The 21,704-nt window shown below is 32.7% G+C and overlaps 1 protein-coding gene across 2 annotated transcripts; it reads left to right on the top strand.

Annotated features, from left to right (window-relative positions):
• Nucleotides 1–2,086: 2,086 nt before the first annotated feature.
• LOC149378996 (P-loop containing nucleoside triphosphate hydrolases superfamily protein) lies at nt 2,087–5,453 on the top strand. Of its 2 annotated transcripts, none has more exons than XM_089602205.1 (6): nt 2,087–2,392; nt 2,841–3,293; nt 3,541–3,629; nt 3,860–3,959; nt 4,406–4,625; nt 4,944–5,168. In XM_089602205.1, exons 1-5 carry the CDS (start codon nt 2,231–2,233, stop codon nt 4,571–4,573), a joined length of 972 nt encoding a protein of 323 aa, XP_089458331.1. In that variant the 5' UTR covers nt 2,087–2,230; the 3' UTR covers nt 4,574–4,625; nt 4,944–5,168. The 2 variants fall into 2 exon arrangements, with proteins under 2 accessions (XP_089458331.1, XP_089458330.1); XM_089602204.1 differs by lacking the exon at nt 4,944–5,168 and adding an exon at nt 5,176–5,453 and having other exon boundaries at nt 2,089–2,392.
• The last annotated feature ends 16,251 nt before the right edge of the window (nt 5,454–21,704 follow it).

The raw sequence follows: 21,704 nt of genomic DNA, 5'->3' as shown, positions 1-21,704 counted from the left end.
TTTTTAATACAACTTTGCTGTTAGTGGGGATTGAACTCACGAATTTTCAAGTGTTAACAAAATGAACATGATGAAATTAGGTGTTATATTACAAATATATTAGGATTAGAGACCATAATGATTAATAATAAGCTAAATTAATATGAAAAATATGCTTTTATTTATATTTTAGTAACTTGACGAGAAAAATTAATAAATGAGATCGATACAGTTGTAACAACTACTAACATAGTAACATACAACATTACTTGCATTTTGGTAAAATAATACACATGCTTGTTGACTTTTTTTAAGTGTTAATTTACAAAAATGAACATATTAAAAAGAGTTGCTGTTTGATGTTTGTATATTAGAATTAGAGACCCAAAATGATTATGCTAATTCAATATATATACTTTTTTGTTGTGTCTATTTTAGAAGATTAACAAGCAAAAATCAATAAGAAAGTGATTAAGTGATACAATTTGGACAACTACTATAATATCTCACTATTATGTGCATTATGGTATATAAGTCAAATAAAATATCATAGATGAATCCCAAACAAATAATAAACTGTAATGTTAAATAATCAATAGTTAAACTCGAATTTTACTGTGAAGGACTCTAAACATGCTATTAGGGCTGAAACTGGATCGGTTCGGTTCGGTTTCTTACATTTTTTATATCCGAATCCAAATATTCGGTTTTTAAAAATTCGGCCCAATATCCGGTCCAGTTTAGTCTAAAACCGAAATTCGGTTATCCGATTTCTTATATCCAATATCCGGTCCAATATCTGTTTTTCAAAATTCGGTTATCCGATTCTTTAAATTTCGGATCCAGTTTTATATCCGGTTTAAACAAACTGGCTATCCATTTTTTAAAATACATATCTAGTTCTAAAATTATTACAATGATTTAAATACGAGTACAAAACGAGTCATATAAAGCTCTAAAATAATAATTCATAGTCTAAAAATAAAAATAAAAGTTAGGTAAAAAATGTTGTGGAGTTTTTTTTTTTGTTTTTGTTTTTGTTTTTTTTTGTTTTGTTTTGTTTTTTTTTTCAAAATCATGGTCTAGGTGGTTGTGAAAGACCTATGTTTAATTATTTTTATTTAATTATTTAAATAAAAAAATTCGGTTATATAACCGATATCCAAATTTGTTTAAAATCAAATCCGATATCCGGTCCAATTTTTGAAACCGGATCGGTTATCCGAATCCGAATTTCGATTATCTGACGTGGCTCCAGATTTCGGTTTCGGTTCGGTTTTATCCCATTTTCGGTTCTGTTTTGTACAACCCTACATGCTATGTCCTTCCTAGTGAAGAATGTAGTGTTGCAGCGGAGAGCGAGAGAAAGTCCAACTCGTTGATAGGAAAATGCTGAATAGCATGTCGCTCAGAATAAATCGTATCGTGGTTTAAAAGAGATGAAACTGGGCATTCTTCAGTTCTCATTCGAATCTTGTGTGGACAAGTTATATGTGCTTCCTGGTCCGCCGTAGACCATTAAGGGGTGTTCTCCGATGGATTCTTCAGATAAATACCCTTTCCAACCCTATACACAATATACACAAATTCAACCAAGTTCCAAAACATAAAAACCATTTAATGCTAACTTGTTTGCTAAAATTGCAAAAAAAAAAAAAAAAAAAAATAGAAATAATGTCAAAAAATCATCAACCAAACCAGGTTTCATTTGAAGATAATTTTTCAATTGTGATCAAAGGTTGGGCGGCGGTTGAGTGGAGGTTTTCAAATTGTGGTCTCTCTCTCTCTCTCTCCAAAAGGGTTTTCAAATAAATCAAAGGGAGTTGGACTTGAATATTTATAAAATTAAAGATTTTTCCCAAAATAAACTAAAACCACAATTATGACAAATGTATTAGTGGCCCCATAGTTGTATGTCAACAAACCTAGAAAAAAATACTGGATTTGTTGACGTGCCTCTGTGGGGCTCACTAAAACATTTATCTTAAATATTCTTTTGATTAGTTGATTTCGGAAATAATTTCAGTTTCACTAATATTTGAGTTCAACTCTCAAAATTAAATTGAGAATAAAGGAAAGAGGGGGAAAGGACATGTAGCTTGGTTTTGGGCCTTTTCCGGCCTTTTCAGTAAGTCCGAAAAGACCGAAAAACCCTTTGCGAAAAAAGAAATAACAGAACCACCCTCCATTCCCAACAACTGAAGAAGAGCCTAAACCCCAAACACACAAAACCTCGCCGACCTCTCTCTCAATGGCCAAAGGAGATGACGCAGTGAGGAAGAAGAGGAACAAAGCGGCGAGGAAGAAAATCAACGCTCGTCCCGATACCTCTTCCTCCGCCGTCTCTTCCCGCGTCGCCGCCCTCATCGCCGCCAAAAAGCGCCGCAAGTCTGGCGTCCGCCGCAAATGCCAGGTACTTTCGCTGCAGAGCTTTGTATTTTTTGGTTCCACTTTGGTTTTAATTTTTGTTTTTATCTGAAACTATTTTTGAGAATCGAGAAACTCGATTATCTGTGTGTGTGGATGTGGAATAATGTGAATGTCAAGTGTATTGTTTAATGCCCTACTTAAGATTGCGATTTTTAGGTTTTGTTCAAACCCACCGGTTTTAACTTCATTTCCGAATGTGAATGTGGAATGTGCTCTTTCCAAGGTCACGTGCTCTACTACTTGGAATTCCCGGTTTTTAGATTGATGCTTTAGTTTTGTTGTAAATGTTGATATCTAGGGTTTCTTTGATTTTTTTTTGTCGGAGACCAATTTTTTTTTCTTCAGATATGATATTATTTGGGATTTTCTGGAATAAGAGCAGGAGTTTTGCTAATGTATTTCATTTCTCGTTCTATGTTTTGGTACTACAGGGGATGTGTTTTAGCCTCCCGAGCCCTGACGATCCGTTCAATGACAGGAATGGTAAGAAGAACCCGGAAGCTTTTAAAAAGGTTTCTGACGCAAAAGCGGCTTCTAGAAATCGAGTAAACAAGAGCGGAGGCGTTGATGATCGTTCCGATTGCCCATCAAAGTATCTTCTCATGTGCTTGCACGAAATCGAGAGTTCATTGCGTAATGACGGGACATGCGTCACGGAGGAGGACAAACCTTGGTTTGCCAGTGCTTGGGGGATTGAGTTTTGGAAACGTTACTCGGCTGGAAAGGACATGCTTGATGGAAGTGGGACGTGTTCTAACGAAGAGAAAATCGCGTGGATTGTAAGCACCGCCGCCGATGCCATTTCTAGGAAGGATGAAGAAGGGTTGTCGAGTTCCAGCCCGTTTCTCTTGTTTCTCGTGCCCTCTCAAGAAAAAGCCGTGAAGGTTTGTGCCCCGTGGTCTTACCTTGCACTCTCTCGAACACATTGCCGTTTGTTAAACTTGCTAAGTTTAGAAGATTAATGTTCTTGTTGTTTCTATGACGTGAAAAATGAATGAAAGGCTACATAGTTTAATTTTATTCCATGGAAGAATAGGTGGTATTCTAACTGTAGTTTCTTGTTTATCTGTTAAGGTGTTTTCGTAAATAGTTATCTTATTTGATTTTTCTATAATTTTGATTAATTTTCAGGCCCGCACAGTGTGCAAATCATTGAAAGTTCATGGAGTTCATACAGTGAGTATACATCCTGGTGCTTCCTTAGATCACCAGATTCAAGGGTATGTAAATAATATTGTGGGAAAACTTTCAGAATTCAAGACTTCATTACAAGCAATTTTTTTCTGGATAATCTTCGAAATGTGCATTTTGCAACTTATTGTATAGAGACTTTTAGGGTTGTTGCCTCTGCATTCCTGCACAATATATATTGTCGCTAGAAATTCATTTCTGTGACTGAAGTTATCTACGCTTTCTGTTTCTAATTTAGATAAGTTTTTTCCTTTGTTAGTCTGAAGAATTGTGAACCAGAGTTTCTTATTTCAACGCCTGGGAGACTTTTGGAGCTGATTGCCTCACAGGCCATTGACATATCTGGAGTATCTTTACTGGTAAACAAAACAAATCATTTCTTTAATTAAGCTATGATATTGGGATGCGTTTGGGGGTTAAATTGCCAGCACAAGTGACAGTAATTTTGTGATAATCATGTTTTGAATTATATTTATATATTATTCCATGATTTGAGACATATTTTCAACTTAAGATCATGATAATCATGTTTTTAGCATTTCAGTAAAATGTAGGTTTCTTAAAATTTCCACTTCATATCTTGATCAGGATGTAGTAAGATATGTTAAAAATGTTTTGACAATTTGATTACATGTTCATGTTTGCTGTTAGTTAGTTTCAAAAAAATGTTTGCTGTTAGTTAAAAGCACAACTTTCCACGCTAATCTAGGTTTACTCTCTGAAGCTCATGAAGATAGTTTTATATTAACCCCTGTAGACATATGTTAAAATATCTTTCTGATTGATGAACTTGTTGCTAAAATAGGTTGCTGATGGAGCGGAAGCTCGTGATAAAAAGGACTATATAGCTAGCGTAAAAGCCATTACGAAGTCTCTATCTGAAAACACCCGTCGCTTGGTCTTCAATGGTTGCCTTAGTCCTTCTGACTCTCTGTTGCAATCCCTTCTGACCGGACCTGTTCATAGATTATGACAATGATTCTATTACCTGTCAAGAAGTGTACTACAGAAGAAAAATAGATAAGGTATGTTGTCAACAATCATTTGTAGGAAGATACTAATCAATTAGTTCTTTAAAGTTGCCTCAGGCCTTTGTATGTGAAAACTCTATTCTCTATGGATAAACCTCACTTGGGGTCTGTTACAAGTGCTTTAATATTTTGGACTTGCTAAGAAAATGTCCATTTTTGAAACTCAAGCTAGAATAATAATGGCCAGCCATAGTGAAATGTCAATGATCGCCATGATGACTCATTTATATGACCAACCATTTTACAACAAAGTACAATAAACTGGAGATTTTCTTGAAAAGAAATAACGATGCGAGTTTTACTTTAATGCAGGGTTTAATTTGTGACTTGGCCAATCCCATAGCATTTAAGAAACGAAAACAGATTCCACTTGCTTACTCAATACCCAACCATTTAAGCCTTTGTTGGTTAATACTGATTTTGGATAATACTTGGCGATACAAAATTTGCCTCTTCAATGTTGTGAAGAATTTATTTATGCTTGTAATGTGGATGTCCGTGCAATTCTTGATCCCATAATAACGTTTATTCATCACATGTCCAGTTCTGATCCTGCTATCTAGAAGAAGCTATGTCTCTCCGAATTCATTTTAGATGATATGGCGAGAGTGGTCTTGACGGTTTGAATTGGTCTATGGTATTTGTTCACTACCCATTGTCTTTCAAAAGCTTGTCCATTTTTTTTCCCCATAACGTTACATTTTCTCTTTCTCCTATTGCCGTCACTACATTTCAACCTTGTGTGGTAAAAAGTTAGTGCACACAGTTTTGTTCACTGTTCTTTCTGTTGCTTGGAATGTAATTCATTATGGCTGGGATATCCACGGTACTGGGAATTCTCGGTACCATATTTCGCGGTTCCGGGATTCCCATATTTCCCGTTTTTATTTTTTTCATCTTATTTTAATCATGAATGCATTTAAAAATTCATATATTTTCAATTAAAAAATACAATTTTAAAAAATATGGTACTAAATGGTGCTAAACGGGGATCCCGGTTTCGTCCCATTTCCCGGATGGTTCTGAGACAAAAGTCCCGGTACCATATTTCCTAATATGGTTTTTTCCCACTTCCCATATGGTACCAAAAATACGGGAAATGGGATCCCGCGGGATCCCATATGGCCATCTTTAATAATAACTGTAAATAATGTACTCGTTTTTCAGGATGTTATGTTTTTGCGCAGTTAATATTAGTTAATTATAGTTAATTCGCAGTTATTCATCTTCTTCAGTATATTTTTCTGGGTTAATGCACAGTTAATTATCATAAATTATTGTATTACGTGACCGGTTCATCTTTTTCATGATATTTTTTCTGTTTTTTTTTTCTTTTTTTTTTTTTTATGGAAAATAATAACTTGACTGATTTATTACCTTGTTTGATGGATAGTTATTATTAACATTTATTTTTATTATTTATTTTCTTATTTCAAGTAATAATTTTGTGTAAATGGACGTGAATGTTTAAAGAGTAATTTTGTCTTTTTTCACTTGGTAATAATGGTTGTTGGCTAATTAGCAAAAACTATTTAAAAATGGTTACTTTGCAAATCTAAGTTTTAGAATGGCCAATTTACTACACTGTCCGAAAAGAAATCTTCAACGGTATGAATTACGGGTTTATTTGTAGAAATATAATAGTATATACGTCTTTATTTTAGAAGCATATATCGTCTTGTAGTAACAAAAGGTTCTCATAAATTGGGATAAGAATATATGAAAATTACATGAAAAATAATTTTAAATTAGTGGGTTTTTAAATAGCGTAGTGTAAAATTGTAGATAATTAAATAGCGTAATGTAAAATTAAATAAAGCCTAAAATATTAAATCATTAAAACAAATTGTAGATATCAAGAAAAATAACGGCTTATAACTTGAAAAATACTCTTTTTGTGATAAAAATTTAGATATTTATTCTTATCTTTGTGATTAGTTTTGAAAAAGCGAAACAATTTCCACACCAAAAAAAAAAAAAAAAACTCAAGAAAACTGATAGCTCGTTATGAATCTTTTTTGAGCGCTCTAGCTTATTAGCCTTTTTAAAGCTTAGAATTGTGAAATAGCCAACGTTTTAGTAATATTTGATAATTAGCCAATCTTTCATGCAATAAGACATAATTACCCTTATTTTTTCCTCTAATTATTTATAAAAAATAAATTAAATGAAAATAATTTATTTATACCTAAATACTCTCTCTCTCTATCTCTCTCTCTCTCTCTCTCTCTCTCTCTCTCTCTCTCTCCCTCTCTTTGTTACATTTTTATTCATAACAGAGTTTAAAAAAAAGCATCTCGCAGTTAATAGTCGGTAATAATTCTTAATAGGTTTCTACCATAAACTTATTAACAGTTATTACCGACTATTAGTTAAAGCAGAAACCTATTAACAGTTATTAACGATTATTAACTGCGGTTTTTATGTTTTTGACATTTGTTCATAACTAAAAAAATGTGAAGAGAGAGAGAGAGAGAGAGAGAGAGAGAGAGAGAGAGAGAGAGAGAGAGAGAGAGAGAGAGAGAGAGATGTGACGAGAGAGAGAAAAGAGAGAGAGAGTGTGTGAACATGAAAAATAGAGAGAGAGAGAGAGAGATAGAGAGATAACTGAGATCCTAATAATTATGGATTTTGAATAATAAATTAAATTTTATTAATTTCGAAAATAAATTATATTAACTAATTAATAAGGGTAAAAATGGTATAAACAATATGCCACATAAGCAAAATGGCTATAAATCAAAAAAATTTGAAACGTATGACAGAATGAAATTCTTAAGTTTGAATTGGCTTAATCAGTTACAAAACTCATCTTTTTTTCCCTCTCGAAAGCTCAATATGAATCTGGTCAAAACTGATTCTAGTTTTTGTAGCTTGTATTGTCAAAATCAACACTCTCTTTTGGTGTAAAGGTTGAACAATCAAGTGCTAAGCCTATGAGTCTATATACCATTGATTTTTAGTTAAACCTATCAAGAAATAAGATAAGGAACAAGAAAGGGCCATTTTTTATTACGACATATATTTCAAATAAAAATAGACAATTATAATTTCTTATGTGGGCTAAATTGTTCCTCAATAGTCTTTTGAATGTGATATTTTGGGGGACTTCTCACCTATCATGACATACTAGAGTGTTGAGCTTTTAATTTTTGAATTTTCTTTGCTTAATCAACAATGCTGGTCCAGCCACATTTAGTTCCATCGGAAGGTAAAATCATGTAGCAATAAAGTACAAAAGATAATAAAGAAAAGGTGATACAATCAAAACTCGTAAGCCATTTAGCTAGAAAGCAATTTTTTTGACTTATTCCAACTGAAAAACTCATGTTTTTTTGTTATCTATTTTATTCTTAGTCTTATTGCAAGTTTATTGTAGGCTCGAGTCCAATCTAATCTAAATCAGACCGCACTCTTTTAAAAGATTTGAAAAAAATTTAGACTGGACCAGATCGTTCAAGAAAACAAAACAAGCTGAACTAAACCATTTTAGACTGGCTTCGTCAGGTAGCCGTTTTAATTTTTTTTTTTTTTTTTAAAACTTCTATTACATATTTAATAAGAGATTAGATATACAGTTATTTTAAAAAAACATAAATATAAACATTCTATTAATTAAGATAGTAAACTCATATTAATAGAGTTTTATATCTTAAAATTATAAATAATGAATAAAGAAACCGGTCTGGTCCGGTCTAAATCGGTTTCAAATTTCGATATCGGACCGGGCCGCTATGGACCGCTATGGAGTGGTCTAAATAATTAGACTGAGCCAGTTAAGATAAAAAAAATCATTTTAAAGCAGATTTGCAATTTTAAAAATTGATAGTCTAGATTAAATTGCGAATTTTTTATTTTATTTTTTTTCACACCGCAAATTAGAACGTGTATCTTTACTTTTTAAGACAAAAATACAACCTTTTTTTTTTTTTTTTTTTTTTTTCAATAAACATTCATTTTATCCCACAAAATACATCATCAAAGCTTACAAGAAGTTTTCTTAAGCTTAATTTACATATGAGATCATATTTAAACATAATAGCTGATGTTTTTTGTGAGTGTTCTATGAGGTAAAAAGTATTTGATCTGGTTTACATTTTTTTAAAATGATCTTTGTATCACGGTTGCTGAAAAGAAATTTTATTTGTATTCCTGTAAATATTGTTGGTTTTCTTATAATTTTTAAAAATGGTTGGCCGCAGCTTTTCGCATACTTTGTTCAAAATTATTTGTCAATATTTGCGAACAATCGGGAGAATAATGAAATCCTCTACTTAATGATGAAAAGAAATCATGCAATGCAAGACTTTTCATACGAATAATCAGAATCATGTTGAATATCATTGTATTAATAATATGTATTCGTCAACTTTCACGCTTTAAATAAATAATCCATGCGCATTTTGCTAACGAAAAGACATCTCTAACTAGTTTAGGCGACTTAAATATTTTTGTTCCGCGGGCATGTTCAATTTGTTCCTTTTTTTTTGTTATTTGTTTTTAATTTATTCTATTCATGTATGATATCCATTGGCTTTTAACTTTATATTACATTTAGCTACGTTCACGTTCCACATATGTATTGCTTTATAATTAGTCTGTATTCAAACCCTATAACAAAGAGTATGACAACCATTTGCATTGTGTCGGTGTACAAACGATCATTTAAAACACGATTTTATTCTTTATAAATTACAAAAAAAAATATTAATCACATCGATCTGCACGTTATAGTTTTAAGTGAAATAATTAAGCCCGTCTTATTTACAAACTTAAATCTAGCAACAAAGGCACGAACACCTTATCATTAGCACTGTGGGTTGATCAGCTTGAATACATTCTTGTCAGGCATGTTCACAACAGTGAATTTATCTTCAAACATCATCGTTAGATGGCTCCAACCATAAACAACCGCTCTCTAAATTTTATGGTCGATGTACTTGATAAAAACACACATTCTGACTTTCTAATAAGCATAATTAAAGCCATCGAGCAGAGAAGCACGAGTGACAGAACCTCTTTCCCCTAAACACATCCATCTTCGCAAAAACAGTTAGTAACCAAGGAGCACACCCAAGAAACGCTGGGTGCCGCTCTGATACCAATTGATAAAATGTGTCAACTGCTTTAAGTAGTGTCTCTTAAGATGTTATAGCAAGTTCAATGACAATATCAATTTACCAGATTAATGCGAGAATTAAAAATGCAAATTATGAGACAATGGAAAGGTAACCCAGTTTGGCAAATCGTGCCTACGTCTGGAGAGATGATACTCACAGTGGAAATAAATTTCACTATCAACTGGTAGAATAAGTACAATGTGTTCCAATCTAAATGATCACCTTTCACATACTCTTATACTTCAAAACTACCCTAGTGAATTCCGATTCAAGCTCCCCCAGAATCTGAATCCCATCATTTTCACTCAACCTACACACCAAGTAGTTGATCAATGGTTATAATTATACGTGATGTACTATACTACGAATAAAAACCCAACTCGGTCAATTGCATGAACAACGACAATAAAGAACAAGAAATAATTAAACAACACAAAGAATAACAATGTTTTTGCTCAAAGACTGTCATAAAAACTCTAAGTGTCTAACCAGACTCTTAAGGGAAAAGTATCTCTTTTATAGGAGTCAAAACCTTACAATTTCCGCATTGCTAGGCTTTCCATATCGATTGCCTTGATCCGATCCGATGTATAAAATCTGGTAGCGTATCAATTAGTGCATTATAGAAAAATAATCGGATCTGTTGCAATATTGCCAAACAACGCATGTTGTACCAAGATATTAGGAATGACGAAGGACATCTTGGACACAGTTTTTCCAAACTAAAAAAATAAAAAACCAATCAACGTAACAACAATACATACGGTTCTACACTTTTGGTTAAATAGCCTTAATTAACTTTACATATGCATGTTTTGTCTTTACACCACCAACTCTCTCTCTCTCTCTCTCTCTCTCTCTCCCTCCTCGCATTTATGTTTTTCTACTGATTCTCTCTCCTCCCACCATTCTGATCATCTTCCGCCTACTGACGCCTCTAATGTCCAAGGTGATGTGAGCATGAGAGATACTCACACTCATATGCACTCCAGAACGAACTTCATGAGAGCCGACATAGATCAAAGTTTAGTAGTATGTTATTAATTAGTATATAAAACTATATATAAACAAGTTTCTATATATCTTGTACACTATAACGAACTGGATCAATAGTCACAACAATTTTAGTCGTGACAATTAATATTTTAGGGGTTAGTCGCGACATTTCGGACATCAGCTGCTATATTGACCGCGATTGTAACTAGTAGTTGTTGTAGTAATAGCTTTTGACTATTACAAACATATCTTGTTGTTATAATTTCAGGAGTTAAGTACCTATATTTCTCAAATTGAGTAATTATGATGTTTGTTGATATGTTTTGAATTTTCAGGATTTTGGAACATCAAAATAAGAAGGGTTAAGTTTTGTTCTATTTTTTTTTTCTATTTAGTTATCTTATTTATTGGCTTATATTCGTAATACGATTAATTAGTGAAACATTTTGGTCATTTAAGGCTTGTTTATTAAAATTCATAGCTATTTATAAATATGGATTGCTAAACCAATATTTTGATTCGGCCAATTAACTAGAACTTCCTATAAATTAATGTATTGCTTTCATAGGGGTGCGTTTAAGATGTATCCAAGTTGATTTTGGCAATATTATTTTCTTACCCTCAAAATTTACAAATCAGCCCCATCTGAATTTTTTGTTGTAAATTAGCTCCCCTAATCTAGATTCCTGGTTTCGTCTTATATATATATATATATATATATATATATATATATATATATATATATATATATATATTCTTTATGATGGTTTATACACTTAAGTTGTTGCGCGTTGATGTCAGCCAAGTCTTCCAACTAATGACCCTATAATGATGTGCCATCAACCAGAGAAACTTTAATAAACCATTAACGAGAAGATTTTTTAACAAGATTTCATTATATAATTTAAAATAATTCCTCCACCAGTGGCGAAAGGTTAGTCCATATTGGTTTTGGCTCAAGGTCCCCAAATTTTTTATATATAAAATACAATATTGACCAAAATCCCCCGCCAAAATATAAAAGTTACAATCGTAAAGTTGTACCTTTATGGCTGATAATAGTGAAGTCTTTACAAATGACCATCATTGTTAGTCTAATCTACAGCTAATTAGATTGCAAGTCTCTCCTCTGCTGATCAATCTTTTTTCCCCACTAATCATGTTTCGTGAATTAAATTGATGCTAATTAAACATTGCTTTCTGGTTCTCTTTTTCTTGTATCATAATTTATCTCTTAAATTCTTTTATAATTGCTAACCAAATTGGTGCTGACGTTTCATTTCATTGTTCTGAAATGAATTAACAAATTTTACATTAAAATGTTTGTCTTTACTAAGATATATAAAACCAAGATTATTTTCTAAAATGATTAAATCTATCCAACATTTTTGCACGACCCTTATTGTTTATATAATCGAGTAATAAGACAAAGAAGTCTACTCAAAGTTGACAAGAAGATCGGCCTTGAATGCTTTCCAAATTAATCCCACAGGATCACAAATATGAGTACTAATTTTTGCATTGGCGCAAAATCAAATCATGATAATAATTAGAGATTTATTAGTATCTAACCTCTTTAAATGAGGGAGATCAAAATATTAGTCAAACTATGAATTTATTTAGGCAAATAGCCAACATTAATCAGATCCCCTAAAATACCATTTTCCCCAAATTTGGTTGACGATCTCTCTCACTCAGATTCAAACGCTTCTCTCTTCGACTCTCTCTCTCTCTCTCTCTCTCTCTCTCTCTCTCTCTCTCTCTCTCTCTCTCTCTCTAGAATAACCTCAAGAAAAACCACCTCAACCATGGAAACATCGACAAGAAAGTCCTGCTTCGCGGAGGAAGACGACGGTCTCGCTTCCACCGCCGACATGGAAGCCGGATTCTCCGGCGGCCATGGCCACAGCGTCGTTTGCTCTCGGCCTCGGAGGAACAACCTTAGAAATTTCCAAACACCGTCATTCGGCTCGCCGTCGCCGACGTACTCGCTGTCGTCATTCGATCTTATCATTTGTAGTAAGGATTGTAGATCGGGGCAGACCGAAATGGACAAGGCCAAAAATAAGAATTGAAGTCTGTCTTCGATGAAAGGTCTGAGAAAGAATCAGGAACAGAGAAAATCTTCGTCGCAAACAAGAACCGGTCCTTCGGTCAAAATCGTGTTTCTTCGTGAAGCGACACACAAGTACATGAAAAGATGATTGCCGTGGCAGCATCGAAGTAGCCTGAAAAACGAAGCGATTTCGTCACCATATTTCTTTTTCTCCGACGAGAAACAGTAAATGCGATTAGCTGTCATAGTTAATCAAATTAACTGTCACGGTTAATCCGTCGCTCGATCTGCCCCGCCAAGGAGTCTATCATAGTTGACTTTCCTGACTCGCTTGCTTCTGTAAGTTCAGTTCTGCATATTAATGTTGATAGTTAATCCGATTAACTATAAAAGTTAATTTGATTAACTGTGACGATCCCTCGGAAAAGATATCAAACAACGAAAAGTTTCTATGGTTGCGTCGATCAGGTCGCTTGAACCTTGATGCGAGGTCTTCGCGTATTAACTATGATAGTTAATCCGATTAAATGTGAAAGTTAATCTAATTAATTGTGAAAGTTAATCTGATTAACTGTGACGGTCCTCATTCGGAAACAATCTCAACCAGTATGCCAAGCGCAGATCAGATGCTACGGCGTCCGAATCAAAGGCCTCTTGGTCGGAACGAGATGATCGCCAATCTAAAATCAATATACCACTATGTCTTCGGGATTGATATGGAAGAGACCATCATAGGTCTTCCATTTGAGCTTTGGCTATGGCTTCGACGAGCCGACGGAGAATCTCGAGCATTTTTTAGCTTCTTCGTCATCCTCGAATTCGTCTTCCTTTTTGACAACGATGAGAGTGTAGAATCGAGGTTGATCATTCTTTCCACGTTGATCTCGAATAGTGGCATGAGTTAGGAAGGGTAAAATTGAAATATTCTAATGTTAGATTTGGATTTGAGCTATTTACCTAAATAAACTAATAATTGAGCTATTATTTTTTAAAAAAATTGGCTGTTTGCGCTAACTGTTTAGCCCGCCCTAATAAGTATGATGTTATATATGCACTTCTTTTTGTGCAGCTTTGAGGTGTCCAAAATCTAACCACACCACAACTCACACAACAATATTTCATAACCTGTGTGTGACACATATATATATATATATATATATATTCATTTATTTAAATGGATATATATATATATATATATATATATATTAATAAATTTAATCAATATTTATGAAATATCTGAAATATAAAAGTATCAGATTTTTTATAAATTTTATAATAATGTGATTAAAGTACTTAAAAGGAATAGACTGCTTATATAAATCTTCAAAAAAATTGGATCACAATGTCAACTCTTTTTTTAACAATGTAATTTTGATTATTTTGTTAAAATATTAAAATTTTGAAAATTTTATGAATCAATTAATATTAAAATGCTACTTAAGTGTATATATGGTCGAAGTTTTTTAAACTCGTTTTTGGGATAAAATCGCAATTTTCCGATTTAAAATCTTGAAATTTCAAAATGTCGACGAGATAGCATTGTGCTGAGCATCTCGTTGAATTTTTTTTTTTAATATAAATTATAATGAATAAAATGCATTTTCCAACCCAAACATAATGTCATAACGTTCTAGCAGTTACAAACTTACAGTGGGAAACAACCGGACAAAAGTTTGACATGTTACATGATCTTCACGGAAGGGCTTACTCAACAACTTTAATTAGCTAACCAATAAATATTATTAATTAATCATTGATTTCTAAAGCGAAACGAATACCTGCAACTATGATTATAATCTAAGCATTCAGAACGAGTCAGCAAGAAAATATTCGTACACATAAAGTAAGCATCTAATAATCATTAACCCGTAAATAAATAATTTTTTTGTACCTTTTACATTGACCACACGTTTGATTATATTAAGGGGGGGCTTAAGCTCCTTCTGCGTCGCTCCGTCCCTGGTTGTAGATACCAACACTTTTTATTTTCCTTAAGGTAGATTTATATCACTTTACCGATGTGTTATTGCTGTTTATTTTTTTAATAAATTAAAACCTACCTCATTGTGGATAAAGTGTTTCTAAAATATAACAGATAGAAGTAAATTTATTGGCGGCATAATATGGAAGATAACTTTTCAACCAGAATTTTTTACAAACAAAGTTCATAATGATTTGTTATAAAACCTATGGCCGTCGTATCTGCAAATATTGAAAGGAGCTTAATCCCCTAGTTTCTCTCAATATGGATAAGTGTAGACACTAATAAATTTATAATAATGATCATAACGTAATATATATATAAATATATATATATATATATATATATATATATATATATATATAAATTGTCTAAAACTAGGGGTGTTCATGAAAACCGCCAAACCGAACAACCCGATCATTCAAATCAAATCGCACTCTTTTTTAAACCGTCCCATTAAAATCCGATGAAGTTTGGGTTGTAACCAACTCATCAAACCGCAATTATTTCGGGTTGGTTTGGTTTTTTTATAGTCGTTAGATTGGGTTGAACCAAACCAACCCGATAGTGTTAATCTTTTAATTTTTGTTAAGATTGCAAATATTTTATATGTACTATTGTTAAAAAATATTATTTTTAATCATATTATAATTAAATAAAAAATACTCAGTATTATAGTTTATTATTTACGAATAGATGAAGATTTGATAATTAAAAATATACGTAATTTTTATTTTAATATGTAAACTTTCTAAAGATAAGTAAAATTTTGATTTTATCTGACATAACGCATTAGATATAATATACATATATGATTTTCATACAATATACATATATGATTTTCAACTCTATTTGGGTTTATTATATGTAGTTTTTAGTTATTCTACTTCGAATCTAAGTTTTAGTACATATATAAAAAAGAGTTGTTTTAAAAATTGTATTATGCAAGTGTTTTCCCATTGGTATTTTTTTATATGCGTGTCGATTTGTTGTAGAAAATAGTTTTTCATTTTCACAATATTTCCTTCTCTTTATGTTTTTTCTAACGACATGGAACATAAAAATCGGAGTTGATATATATATATATATATATATATATATATATATATATATATATATATATATATTAAAGAGTAATTTTGCAACTGGTGAGAGTTGAACCCACGACTTCCACTTTAAAAGTGTTGTGAAATTACTAATTAGACTATACTAAATACTACATTGGAGATACTATATACTACATTGGAGATGATATATTTTTATCTCCAGTTTATGATTTCGTGGGTGAGGGAAACAAGATGAATATATAATGTAATGATCATTTCGAAGTACTAATATTTGAAGTTCACACTTGGATTCCTATGAGAAAACTTCTAACTGTTTGCTATGGGAAAAAAGGTAAACAAAGACACCCTTTCTTTTAGGTGCATTTTTTTAGGGCTGTATATAAGTCATTTTCATGTGAAATTTTTTAGTCTAATTATATAATAGTTAAGTGCATAGTTCATCAAACTAAGAAAATACGTATTCGACATATTATGAGAGTGCTAAACACGAATTTTCTTATATTTTTAATATTTAAATAACTAGACGATGATGTTAAATATGATAATGGTCGCAATTTATTTGCTTAAGTGCATATTCTTGAACATTTACGAATAAAAGCATTCTTTGGAATTCTTACGATGACCATTGTCAGTTATTTATTGCTTTCACTCCAATGATTATAGTGGAACATCATTATAGTGTAGTATCTGAGTTTGCAATAACGGGTAGTGAAACTTAAAACACTTAAAAAAAGTTGTGAAAACTCAGCTCGCATGTGACTAGCCTGTTTAAAGTAAACAAATGACCCGTTTCTATAATTCTTTTTGAACACTTTAAACACGTTGGTGGGAATATATGAAATATGAAATAGCCGCACAGATTATTTGAGCATAAATGCATCACAATATATAGTTATTTAACGTGGCCAAAATCCAATAAAGAAAAATTACGAGTGCTAGAGATCACCAGCTATTTAAAAGCTCATTAATCACTTCGAAATGAAATTACACAAAATTGGACATAAAACACAAATCAATCCCATTATCAACCACTTATGCGTAAATGTGTTCCTTGGCTCACAAATGCTTCAGAATGGATTCATGACGATATTTGATCGCAATCTCTTATCTGGACTAATTGAAATATCCAAAAGAGTCGATTTGCATGGACGCTTTGGTAAGTGCGTGGACTGTCTAACTCTCAACTTTTTGTCCAACCAAACAGAGCTAGATTTTCATGTATACGGATTTAGAAAATTATTTCCATAAGACTAGAGATTTGAAGATATTCCTCGATATAATTTGAACTTCCTAACAAGTCTCAAAACAATCACGTGGTTTGTTAATTACATGATTGAGTGAAACTGAGCGAGATTCATGTAAGCTATTTATCTTTATGTCGGAGTTGCAATCAATCTGTTATATCATAGATCAAGAAGATGTTAGTTTTTGAAGATTATACATCAAGGTGTATTTGATTTTTGAAAACATCTAAGTTATAGTTACATAAAAAAAATATGGGACATAATTCACCAATCACAAAGCGACGGTAGTATTTGAATACTCGAAATAGGTCTGTCTAAATATATCAACTTGAAGCATTGATAAACAACAAAAACTTGTCTTGGTTGCCTTTGTAGTCGGGATCGTTGTCACGACCTTTCTTATTGAGTTCTGTGGGTTCCCCGTTGGAGATTCCTGTATTGAGCATAGGTTTTTCGCAGCTAGTCGACTACGAAACCTAGCGTTTGTTGTCTTTAGTCGGAGAATATCATCTTCCATCTCCTTGATACAGGCATCCCGGTTATTTGAAAATGGAGATGGCGAATGAGTCGTGCTCTCTTTGGGGAGAGACTGATCATCGCCATGCGCTTGGAAGAAATATTTTGAACCTCAAGCGGCGTTCTCGGGGATTCGAACTCCATCAGAACGTACGGGTTATTGATTACTCATCTTTTCTCAAGTATGAGAAAATCAAGTTTTTTAGAAGGTAAAAAAAAAAACAGAAGATGATTGGAAGAGATTTTGGGCTGTTTAAGCCGAGAAGTCCTCTTCTTCTAGTGCCAAAATTTTGTCGCTACGAAGTGAACATCTATTTAAAGCTTCGGGCGGTTCGACCCAAGGCCGGACCAAGTGGTCTCATCCGAACCAACTGGGGAAAACTAGACAGTCACTAGTTATCCTCTAGCTCAAAGGCATTATTCGTTCGTCGCGGAGATCCGAGAGTAAGAAAAAGAGAAATTAAGCTTAGAGAGGCGTAGAGGCAGTGCCTCTGACGCACGCTTCGAATCTCAACATTAGTCTGATTGTTATGTGAGGTGGGAGGCCAATATTCGTTACTTAATAATTAGGAAGATTAGAGGCTCAACAGTGCGGAGGGTCCTCGTCAGTATTTTTTAACTAAAATTAAGTAATATTGAGAGAATGAGATTGTGTACCTTGGTCCCTCTGAGGAGTGAAGAAGGGTAATTATAGTGCTTAAGAAGCTGTGGAGGAGCCCTTGGGCGCATGGACAGGCATGCGCGGCAAGCCTTGGCGCGTGAGGCGCGTCGCGCGTGCAGGTTTTTTTGAGGTGCGTGCGGGAGTCAAAGCTCTTCGCGGGGGCACGACACGCCATGCGCTTCGCACGTCGCGTTCTGAGCCCTGCGTGTTGCGTGTAGCACCGTGATGTGCGCGAGCATAGACTCGGCTTGGACCCGTTTTGTATGGGCTTTTTGCTCCTTTCGAACTTTGACAGACTTTTTAATGACCCGGCCCGTTGGGCTTTTGGATTCGGAATCCGATGCAAGTCACGTTGAATATAATGTTTTCGAGTTTTTTTTTTGGAACGACTGACAACAATAACAGTGCATTAATCATGCACTTATGGGGACGTTTTGTAATTGAATATTTATGGAATTGGGTGTAACCGTGGGTTGCTTAGCCTATATAAACAAGCCTTCAGCTATCATTATGAGACACTCAAAGCATGCCTTTCTAAGCGTTACTCTTCTCGTCTCCGAAGTTTATTTCTTTTGTAGTTCGGTGGTTTGTTTGTTTGTTTGTTTTTTTTTTTTTTTTTTTTTTTTCCTGACAGCATGGTTCTAATTCGTTGTAGTCGAGGCGAGTGGTGCTAAGCTCGTCTAGTTTTCGTTGTATCTTGGGAGGCTTTCGCCCATTTATTCTAACACATGTGGAGGGCGATAAAAAATTTCAAGAGAATCGTCAAACGGGCTTCGACGCTTCCTCTCTTTCTATTTTTCTTTACTGGTTAAGATTTATCAGATTTTTTTTTATTGTTCTTTCTTGTGTTGTTCTTCCATAATATCATTGTGTATATATTTTATTAGTTTTATGAATTTGATTATTTACATGATTTTCCCGTCAATTGTCCTTATATTACCGCACAATATTATTTATGAAATTGCTAATAGAAGTTATTCTCAAGAGAAGAAGCAGGGTTATTTAAAGCATACATGACATTAATTGCCCATATTTTGGAATGATAGGCTTGTATGTCCCATTCATGTTTTTGTTATAGTAATGCCCCACATTGACATATTTTTTTACACTAGAAAAATTAGAAAATATTACTGCACCAAATTATAGAAACGCATAGATTAGTTAACGATAACTAACAAAAATTTATTTACGACTTAGAAGTAAAAAATTTGAAACCATACAAAACCAGCACCTATAGACAAAAAATTAATAACGATTTAGATGTATAAAATCTGAAAACCATACAAAATTAGTGCTTACTGACGTTAATTAACGTTAACTAATGAATCTAAAACTCATGAGATGATCTTCGTTTATCCACGACTGCAAGCCTATAATCCACAACAACAAAATCTTCTCATAATCTTCGATCGCCGCCGTAGCCGTAGTAGCTGATGCCAACGAGGCGTTGCTACGCGATTGTCATGATATGATGAACGATGCACAACCACCGCAAGACAAAATGAATTCTCTAATTTTTTAAACAAAAATTCGGAAATAAAAGAAAATAACAAAATTCCCGAAATTTAAAATATCATATAAAAAATGGAAAACACCGTTTTTGAGCCCGAAATGACAGAATTTGATTAAAATCATTGAACATAAGAGACACACGAGATTGTTTTTGTTGGCCCGTTTCAACTCAAACATCACTGGATATGCAAACTTCTGACGTCGTGTTCATGTACTCCATGAGAGAGAGAGAGAGAGAGTAAAATTAGGGGTTTTGAAATTAAATTGGGTTTTTCCTATTTAAAAAATAAATCTAATTAAATAATTAATAAGAATATAACAGGATACAAATAGATGACCTCAATTGCCACATCAACTTGTTAATTATTTGTTTAATATTTTTAATTTTTGGCTTGATTAAAATTCTCACGTTGAAAAGTGGTTTAATTGATGCTAAATAATCATTCATCGACTTCATGGCATGCTATTTATTACTATTAACAATAGCAATATACTTCATGTTATCCCATTTTTATTTATTTATTAATCATTATTATTATTATTATTAAAAACTACGTTCGGCTCAGTGTAGTGACTATCACAGTATTGGTAAAAAAAAAAACAACAACAACAACAAGGTTTTAGCCAACAAGGACAGGTTAGAAAAGTATTAGAAGGTGAGGCCTCCATTATACCTGAAAAAGGTTTATTATATTGCATTTGATGATAAGAAAAAATGCCTTAATTCATCATGAGTTCATGTATAAGTCTCAGTGGGAAGTAACATAAGTAGTCCAATCCGAAATTACTAACATGTACATTGTTGGACATGTAATATATCACTGAGAGAAACTATCCAACAAATTCTAACAATTCTTTCCCTACCTATTTTGTAAATAATAATTGAAAATATTTGATCAATCAATGACAAGAGCATTAAAAGCCTTTCTTGATAATGTCTGTGAATTTTATTTAATTAAATTTACTATTTATAAGTCAATGTTTCAAGCATGGCTACTTAGGTAATAAAGTTTTTAAATGACAGTGATTAGGTTCCCACCATTTTTAGTCACAAACTTGTATTGAACCGTACGCAACTAACAAGGTAACCAAATTGTTCATGCATGTTCTCCCAAAGAAGGTGATTTCTTTTTTAAATGTTCAGAAAACATTTCAAACATTTATTTTCATAAATTTAGGGTGTCTACATCTTCACCAAATGACTCTTTTGACGTATTGCAAAAAAAAAAAAAAAAATGTAACGTTCCAACACCATATTACAGCATTTATGTTCACAAGTATTATATATGAGACTGAATGAAATGTATTTTCTTAATTTTTTTCTTTCTATTTTTTCTACCTAAACTCTATAAAAGACCATTTTCAATAGGAGATATCCGGTAGTACTTGTTAACAAATTTATTAATTTTTGGATTTCTGAGTTTTTGCGGTAACAATTGGGTTTTGGTTTTAAAAAAAGTGGTATAGTTAATAATTGATAATAATTGTTAATAAATTTATTCGTTTATGGAGTTTTGGGTTTCCTCATAATCTTTAAGACTTTTTTTAAAGTGGGTATAGTTAAGAATCAAACATATTTGTTAATAAATTGTTTTAAATATTTTAATTTTTTATTTATATGATAAATCAAAATTAGTCAAAGGACATCTTGTCTTGTTTGTTCTGCTAATAATGATTTGACTGGCTAATTTTCCGTTATTAATCAAAGATTACCTAAAATAAAATTTACAACGTTTCAAATATATATATATATATATATATATATATATATATATATATATATATATAATGCCCCACAATTTATCTACTGTATTATTATTTATACTCTTATATGTAGAATTCTATTTTCTGTGTCATTTTGTCGTTAAGAAAAATATGACACGTTTTCAAATGAATGATACGGGTCGATATGACTCCCAA

Source organism: Urtica dioica, chromosome 12 (assembly GCF_054948205.1).
Source record: "Urtica dioica subsp. dioica isolate 48M chromosome 12, U.dioica_male_clone48M_v1_H2, whole genome shotgun sequence".
In the NCBI taxonomy this organism is placed as follows: Eukaryota; Viridiplantae; Streptophyta; class Magnoliopsida; order Rosales; family Urticaceae; genus Urtica; species Urtica dioica.
Note: the sequence above shows the minus strand (reverse complement) of the source record. Positions and strands in the feature narration are given on the sequence as shown.